Raw genomic sequence first — 19,544 nt, 5'->3', positions numbered from 1 at the left:
TTAATTAAAGGGAAGGCGAGTCCAAGATCTGATGGCTATGGTAAAAGGCTAGCTTTTATTAGCTTAGGTGCCAGGGAGGGATCATTGGTGATGAGAGGAAACCATATTTCTTGTATTCTGTAAAAAGGGTTGAGACGAGGCCCCCCAGTCGTAGTCTTTAATCAGTTATTTATTGAATTATAGCACCGATTTATTGGTTATTTATTGAATTATAATACCGATTTAACCATTTTCTGATTTTCTTAACAATGTCAAACTTATATACACAATAATAAGCACGTAATGGCGATGGAAACATATATTCATATATTTGTTATATATCCATACATTCGTCACATTCATTGCATGAATGCCCAAGTCATAGTATTAAATAAGTCATCATTCAGCTAAAATGTGCGGAAACCAAAATATTAATCAAAAAGGATCACCCATCCCCTGATTCTTGACGATTCCATTATTCTCTTCATTCTCTGCTCCTCCAAATCTTCCTATGATGAAAATATATTAGATGAGACAAGCAGGTAATTTATTCTAAGAGGCTTGCACATTTTTGGAACTTAGGCCAACAACTATTAGCGTTGCATGGTATTTTTTCTAAAGTATCAGGTGAATAATGAGAGATAGTACAATAGAAAAGTACGTATCGTATTGAAAATTAGCTGCCAACAACATAAACCTACATCTTTGGTTCAATACCTCAGCTTGATGCAAGATCCCACATAGTGCCAAGACAAGTTATAATGCCAAATAATAGCGCAACAGCAGCCATCCATATAGATATAAAATATCGATGGCATGTGGTTGTCATATAGCCACAGAGTCCGGTATCTCTAGCAAGATAGATTGTCGTCGCCAAAGATGAAGACACGGCAGCAAGCATCGCTTTCGTGGTAAGCTACATTAGATCAAAATGGTTAAAAAAATTGTTGCTACAATTCAATAAATAATACGTACTTGATAAATATAACAAATTTTGTCATAATCTTTCATACATTAAAAATAATAATCATCTATTGCATTCGAGATGTAAATATTTTATGCACATGATTTAAATTGCAAAAGATAATTACCAATTCACCAATAACAGCTACAGTCAATGTTGCACGATTATGATGCTCAATTCTTTTCCGCAAACTAACTATATCATAACATGCTGCAAAAAAACTCCATAAAACGTTGGTGCACATGGCTGCCATTGAAAAGCTGAAGGAAAAGGGTATAACCATAAGTGTATGCATTGCAATGAAAATTATATTTATAATGTTCAAATAGAATCTGCTACATATGTTATCGAATAATTCAAAAGTATAAAACTTATAAGATGAAAAGAAGACCAAATATATATGCTGCTGAAATTTGATATATATATAAAAGTTCAACAGAGTCATCTATCATGAAAAGGACTTACTAACAATCTATATAGTATCATAACCTATTTGGTTGCCTATTACAAGGGCTATATATACCATTATAAATTTATATCAATAAGATTAACTTACTTAATCTCACCTCTTAGTACCATGCAGCTTTTGGCTATGATATGGTTGTCAACTTTGGTGCATGCTTTGATGATATATAAATACAGCCAAACCTATCCTCGGCCTTGAACAATATATCCGTCTATCTTCCTTTCTAACCAGGTGCTTGCATGCATGAATATGTAGATGTATGGATATATACATACATACATACCTATTAGATAATATACGCATATTTGTGCACATAATCATGAGAGGGGGATGAAGACAAATCATCCAAATAAAAATAAGTCTTTTCTTACCAATTCTAGAATTAATTCTACTTATAGAGGATGAACAAATATTTACCAAAATTTTCCATTTCAATTTCAGAATGGGTCTAAGTGTCAAGGCCTTGGCATCATATATGACTTTTTCATGAATTGGAATGAAGCCTCGTTCACATCTAAAGCATTGATAAATGTTTTAATTCTCTAGCATCCATTTTTTTAAGAGCGAAGATTTGTAAAGCTCAAGATACTAAATAAAACTAGGGATATTCAGCAATCATCTAAAAGTACATCAAACTTAATTCCTATTTAATTGCTTGAGGAATAACTTGCATAACACCCATCTTTAACAATAAAATTTGGAGTACAATCATCAAAAAATACACTAAATTGTAGTTGTGGCTTTAGTGGATCCCATTATCCATTCTACTATCATTTTTTGGAAATACCATAGGGATGCCACCATCAGGTTTTGAACCCTAGACATTCAACTTAGATAGAGGAATATCAATTGGTGGATTTCAGGTCGGCACCTATCATGTTATCATTCAACATATGTTATTCCATATCTTTATATACTATAAAATGTTTTAGAAAATAGTTTTTCAATATTTAGATGACCTTACAAAAAAAAGGATAGTAATCCGTGCCCAATACCTATGAAAGAACCATGAAAAAATAACAAAATCATCAGAAAGGTTTTATATATTAATGTGATGAGTGTAATTGCATAAGCGAAACATGTAAATTTCTTTTAACATGGTCAAGACCTTAAATTGATTTAGCAATGCATCTATTTGAAATTTGAATGGAAATGATACTTACAAGACAAATTGGAATCACCGTCTAGTAAAATTAAGATAGGAAAAGGCTCAATAAAATGGATGCAATGAATTATGAACAAGAGGAAAAAAAAAATAAAAGATATTAGCAACTAAAGTAAGTTTAAATATGTGGGCACATGACCTCCTAATCAAAAAGTATATTCATAGGAAAAGGTATCAGATCATACATGATCACCGTGAAGCTAACATTCCAACCATCAGAGAGCATGAAGCAAATTGATGGGATAGAAAAAATGCACCGGCCTATCCTCAGCAGCAGCCCGCTTACGGTGCCAGGGCTCCCGATCACCTTCATCCTCTCCTGCTATGAACCAGTAGAAATTAATGCTAGATTAGTTGATAAGCTAAGAATCTAATTCAAGAAAGAAACAATATAAAACCATCCATTATAAATTAATGCTAGATTAGTTGATAAATTAATGCAGCTCATCCATTATAACATTATAAAACCTCTCAAAAATAAACAATAACTTCATGTCATCACAAGGCCTGAAGTGAAAGCGTTAACACTAATCCTCCGTTTGGGAGTTTTGAGGAGAAAAGAAAAGAAAGGAAAACTTTAATGAGGAGGGAAAAGAAAACAAAGGAATAGAATAGACTTTTCTCTTCTCTTGTTTGTAAGATTTAGGAGGGAAGAAAAAGTACTTTCCTTCGTCTTATTTGGAAGTTTGGAGAGAAAAGAAAAAAGCATACATTTTTAACACTTTTACTAAAATACCCTTATTATAAAAGGGGCATGCTAATGAGTAGATGTGCAAATGGATCGGATAGGAGATGAAGAATTATTCTTTTAATTTGGTACTTATTTAATTTAAGAATAAAATAGGTATTATAAAAAAATTATTAAGTTCTAATATCTTTCTCTCTAAACTCTTCCACTTATGGGAGGAAAGAAATGAGAGAATTGGAGCCCAAAAATTTTTCCCCTATTTTTTTTCTTTTTTTTTTTTCACTAAAAAATTTTCAAACATCAAAATTTTTTCGTTCCATCCTTTCCTCCTCAATTCCAAGTAAGGTCTGGTGACAATGTCAAGACCCTTCTTTCTGAAACGCTCGCTTGATACAACCCGAACCCCGCGCCGGCTCCCACTAGATCTCCTCCCGTCCCTCCTCTTCCTTCTTCGCTTCCTCCGCCGACTGGAGACGAGCGGAGGAGTAGGAGGAAAGATGAGCGACGGCGGAGGGGGAAGTAGGGGTAACGGGCCGGCGGCCGGCCCGATCCCAACGATGTGGAGGCGCGAAGGAGGTCGTGAACCGCCCGGATTCGGAGATCTACTCCATGCTTAAGGAGTGCAACATCGACCCCGACGAGGCCGTCCACCGACTCCTCTCCTCTCCCAAGGTCTTCCTCATCTACTCTCTCTCTCTCTCGCTCGCTCTTCTTTTTAATCACTTCCTCCTCCCTCCGCCGCGCCGCCGCCGCCCCAACCCTCCAAACCCGCGGAGAAAGGGCAGTTGCAGCGGCAGCTGAGGGAAGTTCTCTCTTCTCCCTCAATTTCTCCATTTTCTCATCCTACAAAACAACATAAATAAATAAATAAATAAATAAATAAACCATGATACCACTCACCTGGAGCAAAGGACCGGCGCTTCCAGTCTTTCTTCTGTCCCGCCCGGAGCAAATGAGCACGAGTGAAGTGGAGATGATTTGATCTTTTTTTTTCTCTTCTTTTTCCTCTTATCTTTTCCCTTGTTCGAAAGGGAGAACCTACCTGTTAATATATGCAGTTTTTTTTTTTTTAAGGACAAAATTAGATGCATATTCTAATTTTTCCTATTGCCACTGCGTATGCAAGTGAGTTGGGACATTTTGAGCTTTCTACCTTGTTGACTTTCTAAGTAGAAGTTCAATTATATTCTGTTCATTGTGTGGAATAGGATAAATGAATGCATCCTAGCATTTATAGTAATGAGCTTCTGTTTTTGCCCTAAAGTAATGCTTTTCTGCTTCCATGGAAAATTTTGCCTGTTTTGGGCAGAAATTCTTAGTTGCATGATATAGAACATTGAGAAGCAGATAATCTGATGCATTTATAACGTTCGGTATCACATTAAATCGCTTTGTTGTTATTCGAGTGTTGAGGAATTAGTTTCCTGCATTCTTTTGAAACTATTAACAACACAATGGATGCTTTGTAATTCATAAACGAATCACAGTGGGATCTATGTCATAGGTTAATCCAGAAATGAATTAGCTGTTTCTCTGCTAGGTTAAATTATTAGCTTGGATTCTTTATCTGGTCTTGAGGTTCAAGAAACTATCTGTTAATAGATGTAGATTTTTTTTTTTTTGAAAAGGACAAAATTAGATGGAAATTCTAATTTTTCCCATTGCCATTGCGTATGCAAGTGAGTTGGGACATTTTGAGCTTTCTACCTTGTTGACTTTCTAATTAGAAGTTCATTGTGTGGAATAGGATAAATGAATGCATCCTAGCATTTATAGTAATGAGCTTCTGTTTTTGCCCTAAAGTAATGCTTTTCTGCTTCCAAGGAAAATTTTGCCTGTTGGTTGGGCAGAAATTCTTAGTTGCATGATATAGAACATTGAGAAGCAGATAATCTGATGCATTTTATAACGTTTGGTATCACATTATATCGCTTTGTTGTTATTCGAGTGTTGAGGAATTAGTTTCCTGCATTCTTTTGAAACTATTAACAACGCAATGGATGCTTTGTAATTCATAAACGAATCAGTGGGAGCAATGTCATAGGTTAATCCAGAAATGAATTAGCTGTTTCTCTGCTAGGTTAAATTATTAGCTTGGATTCTTTATCTGGTCTTGGGTTCAAGAACCTATCTGTTAATATATGCAGATTTTTTTTTTTAAAGGACAAAATTAGATGGAAATTCTATTTTTTCCCATGATCGTATTGAATGCCAATAGATTTTTTTTTTTTTTAAAAAAAGGCTTTTAGTTGTTTGCCGTTCCTTTTCTAGGTGACATATTTCATTGTTGAGAAGTGAAGAATTTTCCCATGCGCGGACTTAAATCTAGTCGATAAAGCTTTGTTTCGAGATGTGCCTCCTCTAATAGCCCAATTTACTTTAGGGTGCATCATCAAGGATGGGGAGGAACTTTCTTCACTTCCCTATGTTCAGGGGTAGGCCAAGCCTAGCAATTTAAGCCACTTGTTTTCATGCTCATAGCACCATTCTGGTTTGGTGTAGTTCACGATGGTCGCATGAGCGAAGGGACGGCCTAATGTAAATAAATGTGTATGAATACGTAGATGTGTGTATATATAAATATATAAATATTAGATAATATATACATATTTGTGTATATAATCATGAGAGGGGGACGAAGAAAATTTAACCAAATACAAAATAAGTCTTATCATTTCTAGAATTAATTATGCTGATAATGGATGAAGAAATATTTACCAAAATTTTCAGTTTCATTTTCAGACTAGATCAAAGTGTTGAGGCCTGACTTCCATGAACCGGAATGAAGCCTCATTCGCATCTGTTTTACTTCTCCGGCAGCCATTTTTTCAAGAGTGAAGAAGTATACTGATCAAAATACTAAAGAAAACTATTGAAATTGGACAACTTTCTAAAAGTACATCGAACTTAATTTCTATTTAATTGCTCGAGGATTAACTTGCATAACATCCTTTATATCTTTGACCATAAAATTTAGAGTACAATCAAAAAAAGTGTACCAAATTGTAGTTGTGGCCTTGGTGGATCACATTATCCATTCCACTATTGCAAAATACAATAGAGTTGCCTCCACCAGGCCTTGAACGCTAGGGCTTCACTTAGAGAGAGGAATGTCAATTAGTCGATATTAGCTTGGCACCTTTCATGTTGTCATTCAATAAATGTTGTTTGATATCCTTATATACCATAAAATATGTTAGCAAATAGTTTTTAAATATTAAGATCACCTTACCAAAAAAAGGATTGGAATCCATGCCTAATAGCAATGAAATAACTATCAAAAAAATTACAAAATCATCAGTAAGGTTTTATAATATCGATGTGCTGAAAGTATTTGCATAAGCGGAAGATTTTATAATATCAATATAGAAGTGCTCATCTAGTGCAGACTGGTTTTTGCTGGGGCACAGGTAATGTTTATTCTATCAACTTGACTAGCAGCCCATGGATTTCAGATACGACTTTGAATATGCTGTCCGCTGCTCTGAATTATGATAATTGTAATGATAAAATCAAAGCGGCTGATCCGATCGATCGCTGACGATAGGAATTGGAGTAAACATATATTGGATCTCCAGATCTGGTGGAAATTATATCCTCGATTCATATCATGGTCAATTCTACTGATGATAGGTCGGTTTGGGCTATTACAAACAACTCGAAGATAAGCTTGAAGGAGTTATAAGGAAAGCAACCTCAGCACCGAGTACACCTGCAAAAAGCATCTCCAAATGGATTTGGAAGCAACTAGCTCCAAGGGTCCAAATTTTTTGATGGAAATCCAAGCATTGAGGATAGTGATATTGTGTGCAGGCATTGAGGAGGATGCAACCGAAGCTCTTATCCAATGCACCTTTGCTCATCAATTATGGATGGCCTCGCTCTCTATCATTGATATCACCGTAGCTGTCGCTTCTGGGGATGATGGCGAGCCTAAGGGTGTCTTCTCTTTGGGCTGGCAGCTCATATTAGCACACTCTTTTGGTTGTAGTTTCTGTAGAACCCCGGACCATGCCGACCATATAACAGAAAAAAGAAAAAAAAAACTATGAATCTCGTTTTCAAAATGCTAGAAAAAAAATAGTGGAGCTAGTTCTCAAAGTGGTAGTAAAAAGAAAAGTGGAACAATTTTTTTTTTCTTTTTCATGTCTCTTTTCTTTGTGGGCTACTCTCATTCACTAGAATCCCACCGTATTAAATAATGAGGCTGCCAATACTTGCATCCACACATGCAGCCTTGAGTGGTAAATAGAATTCAATGCTCTTTATGATGTGTTTTGATAATAGCAGCATCATTAATATACTAGTAAAATTTCTGTTATATATTAAGCAATGAGTTTTAATGACAAATTTGTATGATATATGAAGCAATGAACTTTAATGATGAACTGCCACTTCCTTTTTCTCCATTAGGTAAGTGCATTGCATCTCTCTCTCTTTAGACTCTCTTCCATGCATCTTCATCACTTCCTCTGTTTCTCATCCATCCACTCCCACCTCACCTCCCTTCCACCCTTTCTCCGGCCACGTACAGATTTCCAGCTCCTTCGTTAAAGCCGGGGAAAGCGTCGCACTTCCTTCTTTACTCCTCACATCACTGGAGCCACCATCCAGGTTCTCTCTCAAACCATTTTTTTTTTTTTTGCTGTAACTCCTTTCTTCCACCTGCCTCTATCTGATCTGCTTCTCCTTCTCCTCCTCATTCTCCATATCCAGTAAAGCAAAGTGGGAAAAGCTTTCATTAGGATTCAGCAAAAGCGTGAGAGCCGCGGCCACTTACGGGTTCATCGCATCGAAGGGGTCAGGAAACTTGGACATTGATGGGGTCGTTGTCTTTTTCAATTCCCTTTAGCGCCCTAACCATTAAGACCAAGTGCTTGGCTCTGATTTTCTTCATCCTTGTAGGCCTCTTTGCTCATAATCAATGTAAGTAAAGTTACTCTCTTAATCAGCCTATCTCTCTCTGTGTATGTATGTATGTATGTGCGGGTCTAATTATCAGTCTATCTATCAATTTTCATAAAAAAATTGAAGATAGGTAATACTATAAGGGCATTTGGTATAGGGTGATCATCCAAAAATGTTTTAACTCATGGCCAAATTTAGAAGTTTTCTGTCAGGCTTTTCAACACAGGCCAATATTATTTCTAATCTTTGACGTCTTTTGGATAGGTCAAGTCGTTGAAAGGATGGACGAGAGCAGTAAATTCGTGATTATACCATGCCTCAGGCGAGTTTGTGACGGGATGATCTGCTACTGCTGTGTAACCATGCCCGGTAAACCTTGTTATAGATCACAAGAATTATGCCAAGCAGCCTGCCCTAAGTGTGACCCTAGGTACCAACAAGCACTAGGAGACCTTTACCATCCATGAATATGTACGTGCTCTTATGAGTGATAATCAGTGTGTGCAATATATGCTTCACACACATTTTCTAAAAGTAATTAATAAGAATCCAGCATGAAGTTGATGACCAAAGACTCAGTGCGATAATTGATCATGCACCGAGATGCAAGAGTCGGGCACTAAGCTGTGTCATATTTTGACGTATATCCATCTCATGCATCTTGTTGATGATCAAACTGCTTCAAATTTTCGTTGTGTGATCGCTCATAGCTAGATTTCACATCCCAGCTGGTGTCAATCGTCAGCACTGATGGCACGCGCAGTCGGAACCTCTCGGGCCCGTATGTGTACCCAAAATGAGAGCACATCGGTCGTCATTTTAGAGTCAGTCGGTCGGGCTGCTACGATTTCGCGTGGGCACTGATGTTTTTTACCCTGGCAAGGTTTTGTGTGCATTGACGACACCTTTTTTTTGTTGTCGCAGGTTTCCCTTTCCCGTGCTAAAGTCGGCAATTTCGCTCTCTCCATCTCCACTTCTCGACTCTAAATGGGCCAAAAAAAATCTTTACATAGACATCCAGCAAGAAAGAGGAGTTGATCGTGTTTTATGGCTCATGCATACGAATGACCCGGTTAAAGCTCCATGTAAAGGTCTGTCTCCTCCTTTTTGATATTTTATTAACAAAGAAAAGAAAAGAAAAGAAAAGCAAGCATGATAGATATAAGCAGTGCAGAAGAAGAAAAGCATCAACTAGTTTGAACAGAGATTATAAAAAGATGGAATGAGACATTTGCTACATGGCAACCTCTATGAAGAGCACCTAACTTTTACTCGGTTCAGATTGCGATAATGCCTAGGCACGCTGTTGAACTTTCTTATTTAACCAACCCTCGAAATTTATTGTATCTTAATCTGGTTTTATAGAAGCAATTCTTCATGTAGCTTATTGTGAGAAGCACCTTACTTGCAATCTCTAAAGAATGTCAGAACAAAAACTTTCATATGACATATACAATGCCAATGCATGGTCCAGTCCCACGACGTATATAAATAGCAACTACAAAATGTGCATAACATGACCGAACGGGATGGAAATTAACAATCAACTAATTTAATTCCCAGAATACTACAGGTGGTGCCCCAACACTATTGACCCATTCATCAAGGATGCACTTGTCCAACACCCTGCTCCGCCAGCCAGATCACTACATATGTGAAACTGTTCCCTCTATACGCACGTCCCTACTTGCATGCTATAAGCCTTTTGTCCAGCTTCTATTAATCAATCATCATGTGTTCACTTCCTATTCATACAAATCTCAATCGTGTCCATATGACATAATCAGTTCTTGCAGAATATGCTTCTTACCTGTGTGATAACTTGAAAACTTGTAATCATATAAAACATACAAGCAACTAGCTGCATTTTAGATTCTATTTTGTTGCAGAATTCTGAAGATATAAATTTATATCTATAAAGTAATTAGGGCTTATAGAATTCAAATATTTACAAGATCCCAAATTCAATGTATCAGATTATTAGTTTTATCAGTGGACTGGCTCAAGAAAAGAACTGGTTTGAGTGCCCACCTACCACATAAGTACGATCTCCTCTATCAGTGGCAAAACAACTCTAATGCATGCTTCCGGATTATCTGAGGATAAGAGAAAGAGGTAGGGAGATTTTGGTGGGATCAACGAGGCACTGATACTGCAATCCCAAGTTTATCAAAATACTAAAAATATTCCAGTCTAATTGTAGTTTCAGTTTAGATTCCAACAGACCATGAAGAGACAGGCAAAGTTTCAAAAAGTCATGACACGACAAGATGATGATGCCTTGCAAAATATTTAAAAGCTTAATTGATGTTTATACATGCTGGATGCATCAACAGATAAACCACAGTTAATCATATGTGTAGAAGCTAAAGGGCCAGGAAGAAACAATGCATGCTACTTGCATCATATAATCTCAGCAGGACTACAGTTACAGCTCACTGTAGTTGCGCCACACCGCTCGAAATTCCTCGCGAAATGTGTTCAGACGTGCTTTCAGATTTGGTGTTCTAAAGCTTGCATGAAGTAGTGTTGCTGCAGGGAAGTATTGAAAGGACATGAGAATGGATCAAAATGTTCATGAGTAAAAAATTGTCATAATGACTGAGAAATCAGCTGGGTTTTGTCTATACCAAGCAGTCCAATGAGAAGTGCCCAAAGAACGGTAAGGAGCCTGCAAGAGGTTAACCAGAGGATGCAACTGGCTGAAAAGCAAAGAATTTAAGCAATTAATATTGATATATGTTGACAGTCTCAGGATCAAGAGATATATAATTGTCATAAAAACTACAGCTTTACATAGTTTTCGATTAACCTGCTGAGAATACCAAGACGAAAACCCAACGAGGCCGTCCACATATATGAATCGCTCTTTTTGCAGATGACCGCCCACGAAGAACAGGCCTGAGCATCAATCCCATCAGCAGTAAAATTTGTCAGAAATAACTAGGCCTCACAAATTACATAAGAAAGAGGTCAGCACACTCACGTTATAGGTGGCCTCAACTTTGCAGCTACATGTGGAGAAAATTGTCTGACAGTTCTTGTTACCTTCTCATTAAAAGTAACTGCAAAGCTGTAAAACTCAAACAATCAGAAGACATGCTCAATTAGATTATTCAGATAAATATGAATTCAAAACAAAAATAAAGACCAAAGGCATCAGAAAGTTACGAATTAACGATGCTAAATAATGATGCAAACAAAGTTTAACCGAGATTACAGAAGGTGCTTTCATATCCAATAAATACAGGAGAAATATTTTTACCATAAGTTTGATTAAAATTTTACTATGATCAGTTTTTAATAACCACTGCTCCACAACTGCCACTTCAGCATCTTTTCAATTTCACCACGGCTGCTGCTACGGTATTGTATATAATCTTAACCCACCAAGTTAGTAAAGAGAGTGCAATAAACACGTCAGTTACCATAATAATCTAATTTCTTCCTTAATGATTGATATTTGTGCAGGCATTAGAATTAGTCAAAGCCAATTAAAACAACATCCTAATCTACCAATGCAACAAACGAATTCACCATGAAGGTAGGTCTCCTTCGAAATATGTTCCCTTGGAAACTTCTTGTTCAGTGATTTTGAGAAATATACAGTTTGTCTTCAGTTTACCTGATCATCTTTCAACAAATTTAAAACTTTAATGATAGGCAATTTGATTTATATCTCCACTTCCTCCCTCATATATTACTAGTTTGTAAACTGTCTTCTCACCCTTCGATATTTAAGCCACAGCATGACATGATAACTATTAATATGACAAACAATTAGCTAGTCTACCAGCCAGTACATATCTTTCAGTATATCTCTTTTTAGCTCCCTCAGATCTTCATGCAGGTTTTTCCCAACCATGAACCATCCCTGTAGACAAACTTAAATGTAAACAACATTTTTCTCTCCCTTTAGCATTACATAAAAGTTTGTTGCTTTCCTAACCTTTCATCAAGCATAATCTTGCACAATACGCCATTAGCCAAATAAATAACCATGTTTACCAGATTTTCTCATCCTCACATGTTCTATTCTTTCATATGATTCACAGTTTTACTTTTTTCATTCTGAATCATCAACATTTTTCACGGATAACATGCTGAACCTTGTCCAACAAAAATTGTTTTGAGCTCTCTCTCTCATCTATACTGCCATGGCAATGCCTGATAGTTTATGCAGCAAGCGGCAGACTTATTTGGGAACAATTTCACTTTGGCAAGTTGTTCAACGCCCCTCCCCTTTCAATTAAAATAACTTAATCTATTTGTGACAAGTTTGATCTATTATTATGAACATTAAATGCATCTATTCTAAACTAAGCATTTCTTATCGCCAGATAACATGCCAATATAAACTCATTCACAGTATGTTGCATCTAGACAATACTTTAACTGACCAAATGTAAATTCCTCCTGCATTTCTGCTTAACTGATCAGAAAGTGCCCATCTCTCTGCAAAGTAAACACACAAATTGCTAAATCATATTGCACTAATGCACAAGCATGAAAACTCGCATTACATTCCTTCTTCCTATCCCTAGGTGTTATATTCCATATACCCACTTATTTCCTTTCAGCCATACCATACATAACCAATTAGTATCCAACAAAAAATAAATTTTTACACAATGTTTATATATTTAATGCATCCAAAAAACATTAAAGAAACATGTTTAAATATTATTATTAATATTAAATGCATCCAAATAACATTAAAGAAACATGTTTAAATATTATCACTTATTGTTTACATCTAACAGTTTATGCTTTAGACCTACATTTCCATATCCATAACCCATCTGTCATATTGCATTTTCTCATTGTAACAAATAAATTGTTCCATTTCTCAATTTCATTATTGCTAAATTTACTCGATCTCTTATAGAATACTCATATCGACTCTCCTCCCTGGAATCATGTCTATAAGTGATGTTACACTTTCCTACTAAGATCTCCACGTTCTGATAAACTATGGTTTCTTTCCTTTCTAGATAAATGGTAACTTAGGCAACTCAACAATGTCAAATATAGAAGCATGGACACCTACTAAGAGATCTCTATTATATATAAAAAGCACTGCAAACTACTCTAATATTCTTCTTTATAGTGGGCAACTAAGAGAGCAAATATACAACCAATTTAATAGGTAACAAGGATATGAAGAAACTATCAGCACTAATTACCTTTAGGGATGTTTGAAACAACAATGAAAAGATCTCATGAAGATTATGATCCTGACTCCTTCCATGGAGGCAGTAAAGTAGTGAAGCATGACCTGCCACTTCTTAAGCTGACAACATAATTTCAAGACCTTTCAGTGAAAGTCAAACATGTTCTAGTTCAATACCTTTTCAATTTTAACATGGAAACTTTACAGTCCATAAATTACGATGTATGAGGTAGCCCTCTTTTTTTTACTCCTCTGTCTTCCACAGGTCATTTTAACGGTGACACCTCTCTAATCTTCATTTTTCTTACCAAAATAACAATGATTATTTAAGCTTTTGTACGGGCCTTTGTGTTTTTCCAGAACCCAATAGGCAATTAATCTTCTGAACATTTTAAGGCCCCATTTCGATGAAGCAACACATTATCCATCAGGTAAGATCTGCCATGTGGCATGGGCATTATAGAGATAAGAAGGTAGAAGGAGACGCTGAAGGTATTTGGGTGGCGGATTGATCCTCTTCTAAATTTCTTTGCAGAGATTCGAGTTGAGTGGGTTGAGGGCAATCTTTCTTCTTCTTAATCGGATCAAGGATGAGGCGCGGTGGAGTCAAAATTCCAGAATTTTCCAAACAATGTGAATCACCTTTCAAATGTTTTTTCTTATCAAAATCCAAGAACATCGGGATGAGGGATCTGATAAACAACTCACCTGCGCACTCTTTTTCCCTTAATTTCAGTTTTTCTACTTCACAAATCCCAGTCTTATAGAAGATTTTTGACTGGGTACTGTGTCAAAATGCCAAAACAGGGCATACATCGATGATCAAGATTCAAGCACAAGTTATTGAACAAAAATGTTCATAATCAAGCAAAATGCCAAAAAGTTAACGATTTGATGTTAGTGGCATCAATGGTTGTGTTGCATCGTATCCTAAGGGGGACAGAAGCAAACACAAAACATCAATTTATGCTATATAATGAATCATAAACTCTATATATGAGAAATGCATTTACTTTAATGAATACAAATACACGGCCAGATAAGAAATGCATGCCAAATAAGAAATGCATACCAGGTAAGAAAGAATTGCATGAAGCGCACTATCAGCTATAACTAGCTTTATATCAACATATAGCATGGCTATATAGTCAACAAATCAAAGTTGCCAAACAATGAAGATGAGAAAAACTTACCTGTCATTCAGGAATGCAATACTCAGGCCTGTCAAAATGGTGGCAAGAATGGCAAGAGGCCTGAAAAGAAAGCCAATCCCTATAGTAGAAGAAGAAGAAGGGCAAAAAAAGAAAAAAAAGAAACGTCAGGAAACAACACATACATGTACACAACAACTGCGCTTTGCCTCAGTAACTTTCTTACCAAGAATAAATACGATCATGATGAAGTAATTCGTCCGGTAACTGCAACTCACGTGAAAAAAAAAGTCAAGATGTAATCTTTCAAATAAAGTAGTGAATCCAGATAACAAGAAAAGAATTTGCTTCTATAGCCAGCAAACTACAATTTTTCCATGAGATCCAATGCAGTTATTCCATGTCCTAAAATTTAGAATAGCATCGGAGGAAAAAAACAAAAAGAAAAACAAAACTATTTCACACAATTTTTGGTTCACCTGATTAATTATGCAGACTAAGGCTACTGAATTGCCAAGCATTCTTAGAGTTCTAATAATCAAAAAAAAAAAAGAACCATTCATCCAAGAAGTTATTATGTAAGAAGGATGCCGATAAAAATAACTCCAAGCACGTCACCTCATCGATCAAGAAAACAACCTAATCGATCAAGAAACGTAAATCAAGAATCCAATAAATCTAAAAACGCGAATTAGGGTTTCCATGAGTCATGAAACAACAGAAACAAATCAATGAGGGTCGTGATGCGATCATACTAGTAGAGATTGCACTTTAAGCGGCTGTTCCATTTGGAGTAGGATCTGGGGACGGTGAATCTGGAGAAGAATTCGGAGACCGGGCGCGGAGGAGAAGACCAGTCCACTTCTTTAAGGGCGTCGATCAGATCCTCCGTCGTCACGTTCCCCCAATCCATCGATTACTCTCACGACGCTCCGTCTCTCTGTGCGCGTCGGAAGAAACCCTAGATATCGTCAGTCCTTCGATTCCGACCTCGAAGGAGACTGAGAGGCGAGTGTGAAAGAAATCCGACTGAGGAGAAGGATAAAAAAAAAAAACAGAGAGAATAGAGGAGGGTTTCGAATTCGAGGGAAAGATACGGCCTCTCCTTCTCCTGAGGGGTGAGTAGAAAGAGGAAGAAAGTCTGGTTTTGGATCGAGTTTCGCTGCTGCCTGCTAAAAAAGAAAAAAGACTCGGTCCACTCCGTGGCTTGCTTCGTCTACCCGTCTACACGTTCCTTAAAGCTACGCTCGGTGCTGAAAGTAACTATGGTACCATCTGTTATTCTAATTCAAGAAAAATAATCCATCTATATAGATAAAAATAATAGTTGTTACTGTTACTATTATTGTTATTATTATTTTCTTCTGTCTCTTTTTTCTTGGAAATGCAATAATGGAATTTGTTTTTACAAATATCAGACAATAATGCAAAAAAATAAATAATTAAAGGTGGTAATTTATTCTGCCCCATTAGGTACCTTTTTTTTAATTCAATTCTAATAGGATGAGTTTTACCCAACTTGCAGCGAGTTAGAAATAGTTACAGGTAATGGTAAAATTTGTCCTGAATCGAACCAAAATATATGTAACTCTTCATAAATTTCCTCTCAATTCTTTATCCAAGTTGCTTCACTCATGAGAAAGATTAAACATGTAAAAGATTACATGCTCTCATGCTTAGTTATTTAGTTGTTTAGTTGATTATTTTTTCATTTAAAAAAATATTAGACTTCTTAAAGAATAATATTTTTTGTTTATTATTTTTCTATTTATGTCGAAAAAATAGTTTGTTATGTTCTATGTCTTCGACTCATATTTTGTTTAATATTATATAAAGTACTGATATATATATTTTTATATTTTTTATTTGTTTGATTTGTAAAAAAAATTTGCAGCCTTATTCAACCCGATTTATCCAATTTGCCCCGTCTAACTCTACTCGGTCCAAGACAAGTATATGATGAGTGTAGATAATGGGCTACCTAACTCATATACTGTTCTGCCCAGAAGTCGAAGTGCAACAGATGCCGCATACTTGCAAAGTGGATCCTGCAAGCATACAAGGCTGCAGATCATATTATAATCTCAAAGCAATAATAATTCTTTGATTCTTAAAAATTTATTTAATCATGATTTGAAAACAAATCATTCTCATAATCAATTATTCCTGAGTGAAATAAGTCAAAATATGCTAACTAATTCAAATCAAATAAAATGTTTTAACTAAACTAGTCTAAACTAGAACTCCAATAATTCCGAATATCTTCAGAAGATCTAGCGCACTCTCTCAAGTCCCGAGTAATTATGATTCAGAATCTAAAAATAGAGAAAGAGAGAATAATGAGCTACGCTAGCCCAGTAAGCAATATAACACCAAAAAATTGGGTCAAAGCATACTAAATAAATAAATAACTAAAGAGCATAATACTGACAGAAAATAAATCAATTTTCGAATAATATATATATATATATATTAAAATTTATTAATATTTTCATAAACTGATACTAGAGACCCAACATCAGGTTATGGCCACATAATTCAGTGGTATGAGTCAGATACAAAATGCACAAAATGCCAGATATCACTATTCTAATCACCGATGGCTCCATGTTAAAATCAGTTTTTAAGATTACAAGTTGACGGGGTCAACGAATAATCTTCATTGGCGGAGCTAAATCATAGCCGTTGTTGAGAACACACACACACATATATATAAAATAAATTTCATAATTTATCCGATCATATTTTTCAAATCATATAACATATTTTAAAATAATTATTATCGAAATAATAACATGTCTGACCCTTTTCATCAAGTATAAAATAGATATCATAATCAAATTTAATAAACTAATTATCACACTGCCAAAGGTCAGAAAACATGCTTTGAAACATTAGGTTCCTATTCTTGCTTCAAAATTCCACTTCAGTTAGATGGCTCAAGTTCGTTTGCTTTAATATCATTAAAATATAATTAATTTTATCATTATCTTAAAAGCCAAGCAAAGTTAAAAATTCAGATACTATTGAGGATGCGATCACATACCCAAATCAGGATGAAGAAAAGGCAAGGCCGATCAGGCGATGGCATTTGACTACATAAATCAATCTAAATATGATGAACTCAAATAGTCAAGATTAGTCATAATTTAAGTATCTCAATAAAAGTCATCAGTAACCAAATTTTATGGGTATTTGACAGGATTGAGGTACTGGGCCGGTATGCCGCCCGACGATCGTGATCATGACCCTTTACTAAGATTGATCCAAAATCACGAAAAGAGATACCATACTAGATCCAACGTTTTTAGAGAGAATAGAGAGAGAAAGTTCATCATAGAGAAATAAGAGAGAGAAAGGATTAGGAAGAGAGAGAAAAAAGACAGAAAGAATGCTTTTTTTTCTAATCAAGAAAGAGGAAGGAATGGGAAAACTGCGAGTGGTGCCCGAGGTTAGGGGACCTATGGCCGACCAATAGGAGGGCTGACAGTGACTAGTGGCCGACGGCGCCAAAGACAATAAAAAATAGGGGTTCCGACCCATCAAGTCATAAAACAGGGCAAACTTGGTGTCTGAATCACCGATGATGATCGTAGTCTATCATGGGGGATCAGGAGGAAACCCCAGCAATGAGTGTCGGCAAGGGAACTCGCTAGTGATGAGGAAAAACAAAGGTCGATCGGTCAAAATAAGAGAAACATGGGTTTTGCCCCTTCTCGGCCAAAATTTGATGATCACCGGGCGAAATCAACATTTCAAAGAATCCGAAAGGAAGAGAGAGAGGGTGGCTCGAGGGGGGCCAGATTTTTACCTGATTTTTGACGACATTTGAACGCAGCAACAGTGCGATAGCGACCGAGCTTTGAAGAGAAAACCGAAAAGATCTTCGGCAATGAACTTCGATTGGGGCTAGCTCTTTGGTGGGGCGGAAGAAAGGATGAGGAGGATCTTTAAACAGAGCTTGGCCGCGATCGAAATCCGAACCGTAGTTGGATTCTGTCCAACCATTGAATCAAGTGGTTGTTGTGCCATTGGGATTCAAGAATGTAAGTTAGAAAACCCCTCTCCTTCAATCCATAGATGAGTTTCTAGCGGCCAAATCAATAAATGGCTTTCTCGGGATGCTAAACGTTTGGCAAGAGACATTCTTCTTGAATAGAATGACGGGAGATTCGATTCGATGTCTTGAGCCAAAAATCAATAGGTTTTCTAAATGCATCATGGACTTTCATGCTTGTTTATGGACCCACGGAGCATGATCTCAAAAGCACCTTTTGGAGAGAGTTGAATCTAAGTGGAGATTCCTTTCAAAGTCCGTGGACTGGAAGAGGTGATTTAACGCCCGATGCCGGCTCCATGAAAGAAAATGGCAACCAACAATCTTCCAAAATCTCTCGAGCTTTTCTCTCCTTCATTAGATCGGCTTAGTTAATTTACCTACCACTAAAGGGTCAACATTTCACTTGGTCAATAATACTGCTTGTTTCCATAAAAACTGTTAGTTTTCAGCTAAAAAAATTAGCTGGATTAACTCAGCGGAATGGAATGGGTTTGAATTTTTGGACAGAGGAGAAATTAAGGAGGCGTTCACAGAATTCATCAAAAGCATCTTTGATGGACCGAGTGTTTCCCCAAATTGGTTTGGACTGGGAGGATCTTTACCCTCATAGCCCCAATCTTGAGTGCCTAGGTTCACCTTCCTCCATGGATGAAATCAAGTCGGCGGTCTTCAGCTTCAAAAGAGTTAAGAGTCCACGTCCAGATGGATTCTCTCTATGTTTTTTCCAGCACTTTTAGGGCGTGGTTTGTGGTGATATCTTGTTTTTGTTCCAACAGATTTATGATAGCAATGTTAGCCTGGATAGACTGAACTATGCCATTCTCTCTTTGATTCTAAAAAAAAGATGCAGCAAAAGCTCTAATGGATTTTCGCCCATTAGCCTCATACATAGCTACATTAAGATATCTATTCACGAAAGTCCTGGCAAACAAGTTACGGCCTTTCTTGAATAGCTTCGTTGATCCGGCCCAAGCAGCATATAAGCTTTTG

The 19,544-nt window shown here is 36.5% G+C and overlaps 1 protein-coding gene across 1 annotated transcript; it reads right to left on the bottom strand.

The window, feature by feature from the left end:
• Positions 1–10,335: 10,335 nt before the first annotated feature.
• Positions 10,336–15,749, bottom strand: LOC103715692 (PRA1 family protein A1-like). The gene is made up of 7 exons (XM_026807926.4): positions 15,250–15,749; positions 14,721–14,761; positions 14,537–14,615; positions 11,157–11,243; positions 10,983–11,071; positions 10,801–10,872; positions 10,336–10,702 (listed from the first exon to the last, which is right to left on the bottom strand). Exons 1-7 carry the CDS (start codon positions 15,405–15,407, stop codon positions 10,599–10,601), a joined length of 630 nt encoding a protein of 209 aa, XP_026663727.4. The 5' UTR covers positions 15,408–15,749; the 3' UTR covers positions 10,336–10,598.
• Between the last annotated feature and the right edge of the window lie 3,795 nt (positions 15,750–19,544).

The sequence above is a fragment of the Phoenix dactylifera genome, chromosome 8 (genome assembly GCF_051530095.1).
Source record: "Phoenix dactylifera cultivar Ajwa chromosome 8, Ajwa_hap1_PhDact_Kaust_v1.1, whole genome shotgun sequence".
NCBI classification, from domain to species: Eukaryota; Viridiplantae; Streptophyta; class Magnoliopsida; order Arecales; family Arecaceae; genus Phoenix; species Phoenix dactylifera.
Note: the sequence above shows the minus strand (reverse complement) of the source record. Positions and strands in the feature narration are given on the sequence as shown.